The sequence below is a fragment of the Limulus polyphemus genome, unplaced genomic scaffold, assembly GCF_000517525.1.
Source record: "Limulus polyphemus unplaced genomic scaffold, Limulus_polyphemus-2.1.2 Scaffold8145, whole genome shotgun sequence".
NCBI lineage: Eukaryota > Metazoa > Arthropoda > Merostomata > Xiphosura > Limulidae > Limulus > Limulus polyphemus.
In genome coordinates, this window is record NW_013673755.1 from 6,150 (window position 1) to 12,806 (window position 6,657).

At 28.4% G+C, this 6,657-nt stretch overlaps 1 protein-coding gene across 1 annotated transcript in view; it reads right to left on the bottom strand.

Annotated features, from left to right (window-relative positions):
- Positions 1–3,343: 3,343 nt before the first annotated feature.
- Positions 3,344–6,657, bottom strand: part of LOC106475147 (chloride intracellular channel exc-4-like) — a 13,280-nt gene continuing 9,966 nt past the window's right edge. The window contains exon 6 of the mRNA XM_022379341.1: positions 3,344–6,657. This exon is cut by the window's right edge and continues 1 nt beyond it. Within this exon, the coding sequence (XP_022235049.1) occupies positions 6,523–6,657 (135 nt within the window). The 3' untranslated portion in view covers positions 3,344–6,522.

Sequence of the window (6,657 nt, forward strand, 5' to 3'; positions counted from 1 at the left end):
TACCAAATCTGATTCCCCTAGTTAACGAATAATTTTCAAGAATGCATTCTTTGGAATTCATAATTTTCACTATTGGTTGTCAAAACTTATACAAAGTAATGCTTTTATAACTTACACTCAGATTGCATAAACGCTTATCTATGTCATGGAACACCAAAATCTGATAAATAATTTTAAAAAATGTTTCTCCGCAAGAAAACTGGAGGTTTTCAGGATTTTTTAGAAATATCCGGATTTCCAGAAGACTTTCATTATTAGAAGTAGTGGTCTGTTCTAGTGTGTTTGCTAATACTCATTGACATAAGAGTGGCCTTCAATCACGTAGATAATGTGCACACCTTAAGAGATAGAACTATGGATGGAATGCAATGTTTTCCTTTAATTAAATATTAAAAAGAATTATGTTTTTAAAATTCACACAAGTATTGATCAGTTGTATATAGTAAAACTTTTATTCACCCTATTCACAAAATTTCACCAGGTTTACTTGACATAATCAAATGAGATCTCACATAATGTGAATGTTTTCCTTTGTTTGCCATATTTTTACCAACATTTTAGAGTTTAAGATGTCTTCGAGATTTATCAAGAATAAAGATTTTTCAAATATTTTAAAGTATTCCAAGATGGCATTCTTAAAGATTCTTTGACTACCATTTTGTCTTCAAACACATAAATTGTGTTACCACAGTCTTTAAACTCTAGATGTAAAGGGCTAGAGGTACACTAATGAGGGACTATAAATAAATGTGTCTCTTTTTTAGTTGGCACAAACACTTGTTCAGGTGTTTAAATGCAACATTGTTTTGTAGAGAAAAAAAAGAATGATTATTTACAATCTGTATGTAGTTTCTTTCTTTTGATTAAGACTCAGTTATGGACAGAGATAATATACTACTATGTAAGATGGTATCTGTTGAATCCCCTGTTTTTGTGATTCCTGTAGGCTACTCTGAGCAAAATCAGGGTAATCTAAGAATTCCACAGAGTATGTTAAATAAAGGTGTCCCTTTGAGAGTTTGGGTGCCTATGTTGATGATCGGCACTGGCTGCATAGGAAAGTCTACCCATAAACGATCTTCACACACCCTTTTTGTGACACTACTTGGGAGTGAGAGATATTCTCAACCTCTTTGGGGCAATGTCTACCGAGATGATGTTTCAAGTGGTAACTTTGAACAAGTTACAAAAAGGGTGAAAAGCCTGCAGTAACTACAATTGGACCTACAATGTCAAGCTCAGGTTTCATCAAAGACAATCTGGCCACCAACCACATTTTACCGTTGCAGCACAGAAACAATGGTACCCAGTGGATGGACAGGGCTATCAACATCCTCCTATGATGTTCGTGTCACAACCAGTGTTGATAATTCCCCTGACTGGACATTGCTTTGGAAGCAAGGAATGAAGCACATACTTTGGTATGATATAAAGGAATAATGTGTTTTCTACATTCTTGTTTTAATGGATTTATTTTCAGAAATTTTCATTTATTCTGGATATAATGACATTAACTATTAGGTAAGGAATGTTAGGTTCAAACTGTGGTAGACTGCTACAGTTTGGGGAGAAAACAGTTTACTATCCAGTAAAAGCAACTATCCTTGGTCAACCAAGCAAGTACATGCACTGTGTTTATGTCTTTGATATAATAAAGTGTGTTCAAAGAGTCTAGTCTCTTTAGTTCATTCTCACAAACTCAGTTTTTCATGGTTGATTTTAACTAAAATTATTTAAAATATTAATTTCATTCTGTTAGTTCAATTTGGATTAAAAGACAGTCAAAATTATAAACTGAATCCTTTAATTCTTGTCATGGTTTTTATTTCAACACATCATTGAACTTATCTTTGACCAGAACTATAACAAAATATGATGCAATGACTTTTATAAAAGATTTTATTACATTATTATTATATTTTGATTCTCACCAGCAATTGATCTACTTGTTTTCTGTTAATTCAAGAAATATAATTAGAAATGCTCTTGCTTATAAACAATGGAATTTGATGTATAATATTAAGAAAAAAATGTCCCTCTAACAGTGCTTAAAGTACTTCATATTACTGTAAACAAGCTTTAGTTAACTGTTACTACAAATGTTTATTTTGGACCATGTATGGTACTTTGAATTCTTGTTAGACTTACTGACATCACTTATTATTGTGATGATGACTGTCTTAAAGCTGCTGTTAGTGTTCTTGTACCATATCCTCAGTTTTAATGTAGTGTTTTCTGGGTGAGAATTGCGATTAAAATGGCAAATTCCTGAAAAATTATCAGAAAACAACAGGTAATTTTATAGATCAAAACCTCGTTTCAAAGTTTCTGAATATTCTAATTTCATACAAGACCAGATTTTGTGCAATCTATAACTGTACCAGATTATTAAGTATGATGCATTGAAGGTCTAAGTTTATAAGAAATTACTGAAGCTATTTTGTGTAGTGATAATAATATATGATGAATCAGATTACAGATTTTCAAATGAAAATAAGTCATCCCAATGCAGGATCATTACATCAAAATCCAGCATATAAGTCAAAGCAGTGTTGAGTTTTTAATGGAAACAAAATAGATAGTATGAGTAACCATAATGCCTAGTTATGAATCATCTAGTAACAAAGATGAGATACCCAGAAAATCCTATTGAAACATAATGGACCAAGAAATGTGTGTGAGAATTTATATACTGGAGTAATCTCATGCATATCCTAATATGCCAATCACAAAAAGGCAGAAGAACGTAGTGCACTGTCTTTTATTAAGAAAGGAAAGGCTTTACAGCAAATATCTTGAGATAAAGATTCTGTTTCAAGAGATAAGTATATGAATACTAAAGGAAATTCCCCTGAAAAAATTTATTGTTATTGAGACAAATTGAAAAGCCAAAGAAGATAAGTTAAACAGAAAATAAAAAATCTAAACAAACTACATGAAATTGTGAATAATTTGAAAAACCATATAGCAATCATATCTTAAATCCCTTGACAATTGTGATTAAAAAAATAGTAGCCAATCCATCTTCTGGTTATAATGAAAATCAAAAGAATCAAAGGCATACTGTGGTAAAACAATTTCAAATGAAATAAAATGTGCCTGACTTAATCCCACATTGGTAATAAAGGTAATCAAGAAAAGATTTTCTACATCACAAAAATTACAGTGTGTCATGATGAACTACCTAGCATTATACAGTATAATATAGTTGCCAGTGTAAAATCTTGGGTCTAAATGGATCCCTAGAATGCTGCTGAAGGATAATGGCTTTTCCATTTATAAAGAAATTTGCTACACTTAGACATTTCAAATTATTAATATTATAACAATGTTTCTCAGGACATCAAATTAATTACTGGTCAAACTTTATTAATATAAATTACAAGCAATCAATAAAAATATTACACATTTAGAAAAATCAAAAGGTAATGCCTTGTACATAAAGTAATTAGAATCATGGCATCATCAAATATGCTTAAAAGATATAAAAAAAACAAAAACTCATGTTTGTAAGAAAAAAGAAAAGATAAAAACAGCACATAAATCACTTTTACTTAGTTATAATACTGAGCTTTCTTTAGTTTGCTTATTTAAACACATAATCCTTCAACTTCTTTCTTCATACTCTACTGATGAATATATATATATATACCTCTTTTATGTGACAACTTTAGTTGAATTGACCTTCTTAACTTGGTGGGAGTAGAAGTAATATTTTGAAATATTCACGGTTGCAAACGAAACATTCTAATGATGGATAGAAACTAATCATATAATAAGTACAAATATCTAAGATCATCATAATAAACTGAATATGTTCTAGGAATGATTTGAAATTACTGATACAAATGAAACGTTTTGCAATACATGCTAATACAAAATATAATACAGAATAATTAACTTCATAATAATGAGGAAATGTTACTATCTTTAAAAATTGTAAAAATCTGAAAAAGATTATCTAATTTAAGCACCTATTTATATGGCATTTCTTTATGTTTACCATTTTTATATCCTCAATATCAAAGGAAGTTTAGAACAACTACTGACTTATATAAAAATATATCAAGTTTTATTGTTTTCAATCTCCAACTGATTTGGAATGGTTGTTGTTAAGCACAAAAACTATACAATGATTTATCTGTTCTATGGATATCAAAACCCAGATTTTAGTGTCATGTGTCTGCACTTACTGCCGAGCCATTGGAAGGCAATAATCTGCAATTACATACTACATTCATTAACTGGTAATGTTAAACTTTCGATGAAATCAAACAAATCAGGATAGAACTTCCCAACAAAATTTCACAAATCTGCCTCTAATACTTGAAAGATATAAAAAATATACTCAAAGTATCAACAGTCAAATGTGATTTTTTTTATCAGGAATATCATACTTAAAGAACAGTAAAAATGGTCAAAAATTTGCTTATGCATCAAATTTACTGCATATAAATAACAACTAATTATCAGCAATCTATGTTTAAGGCAAGCACAATTTTAATAAAAAATTGCACATCCCTTCCTTCTTCAATTGTAAAGTAAAAAAATATCAAATAAAGATTTTTTAATACCACATAAAGAATGAATTAAATACATAAGTACTAATATTTAATATACATATGTTTAAAATCAATATAATTCTGTAATGTTTTCATTCTTAAAATTTTATTTTAAATTACAAACTTACTAATCAACGAGTATCAAAATTTCCAACATTCATCTACATTATTTAGAAAGAAAAAAATTATATTCTCTCAAAACAAAATCACAAACCTCAAGATTGCAGAATTAGGAATGCTACTGTAAAAATATCTCCTGCTTAATTAAGAATGCCTAACAGAAGAATGCTTGTTATTTTTTTATAATGATTCTAGAATATTAAAATGAAGTATGAGTATAAGCTACTTATTAGATTAAGAGACAAAATGAAATAAATTATATTGTAGATTTATAAAAAAATAAAGCATGTATTGGTTATAACCATTTCCTCTTCAAACACTACTTAATGTTTACTTAATCAGTTTAGCTACATACAAAAAACAATGTGATAGAACTGTACAAAAAAATGTATTACAATAGTAATGCTAGAAAAAAATATTCTATCCCAAATGAGCCTCATAACAGTAAACACAAATGAATTTGAAAAATTTTGTCAATAAGTTTAATGTTTTTCATAAAAAGAAACATTAATGTTCATATAAAATACTTAATAACAAAAATAAGCATCACAATGTTTTACAGTACTTTCTGATAAAAAAATCCAAAATATAACTTAAATTTTGTATGGATTTCTAGCATTTTGCTTTCAGTAAACTTATTACATAATTTAATTCAGCCAATCACAACTCCCACAACTCATTTTTAGTTTACTGATTATAAATTCTAGAAGTTTAACATCTAAATTAGCATAATAAGGAACCCTGTTCTAATGTTCAAATGTTATAAGACTGATTTTGATGCTGTTTTATCTTAAATTGCAAATTCAAGTTAAAGAATAGTTTAAATATAAAATGTTTACTACCCTAATCAAACCTTTTGTATCATACAATTTCAATGTTATTTTTAACAAAAAATTATTCAAAACCTTTACTTCAAAGTAACTAACATTAAATTGAAAATAACTGTTCCAGCAAGACCATATATTGCAGTTAATGAAAATTATAAAAATGTTAAAGGACATAGATATTACTATTGTATGAAAATTCATGACAAATATTTGTAGCTCTCTAAAGTAATTTTAAAATGAAATATATTATTTTCAAACTCTTACTTCAGCATCAGTGTGACTGTATAGGGGTTTTATTAATATTTCTACTGTACTTACTGACATTAAGTTCTGTTTACTATATATATTATATTTTAAGTTATCATTTTAATTTTTTTTAAAGAAGGCCTCGTGTAAAAAATACTATTGACTAAAAATTACTTACTTTTGCCAATAACCCGTGAAACCTCATATTCAAAAACAATGTTAATGAAATACTGCAAATCAGTATTTTGAATTTTTTGTCATCATCAATAAAAAAATAATTAATTTACACACATACTAGTTTAATACTATACAATATACTTTTTTCATATATAATGACACTAAAATCATAGAACAAACTGGAGTTAAACACAATCCTTGTACAGCAAGTACTTTTTCAATGTTACACATCTATCCATGTCTCATGCATGAAGTTTAGATTGTCTTAAAAGTAAAAAACAAATCCTTAATGAAAATTAAAACTCAAGTAGTGAAAAAAAATACTACATCATTAATAACTAGCATATATTCTAATTGCATTTCCATGTTATATCCTAGATAAAACTTTGTGCTTATTGAATACTCTAATCATGAAACAGCAACTTTTAATCAATTATAAAATTCTTTAAATATACGATTACTTTCACTTAATATGATGCATCTCTTAAAAAATAAACTGAATTAATAAAAAGTGATTAAAACTAGCTACTTCTTCAAAACTATATATTTTGCTGAGGAAATTTAGAGGACGTGTTTGCTAACCTTCCACTTTAGTGACCACCAATGTTAGCATTGGAAGGCATAGAAGTAGTGTAAGTGGGTGTCTCCAACTCTTCACGTTTCTTAGACCTGTGTCCTGGTTGTTGAAGTTGAAGTTTGTAGTGGTTGATAATGTCCTGGTCTGC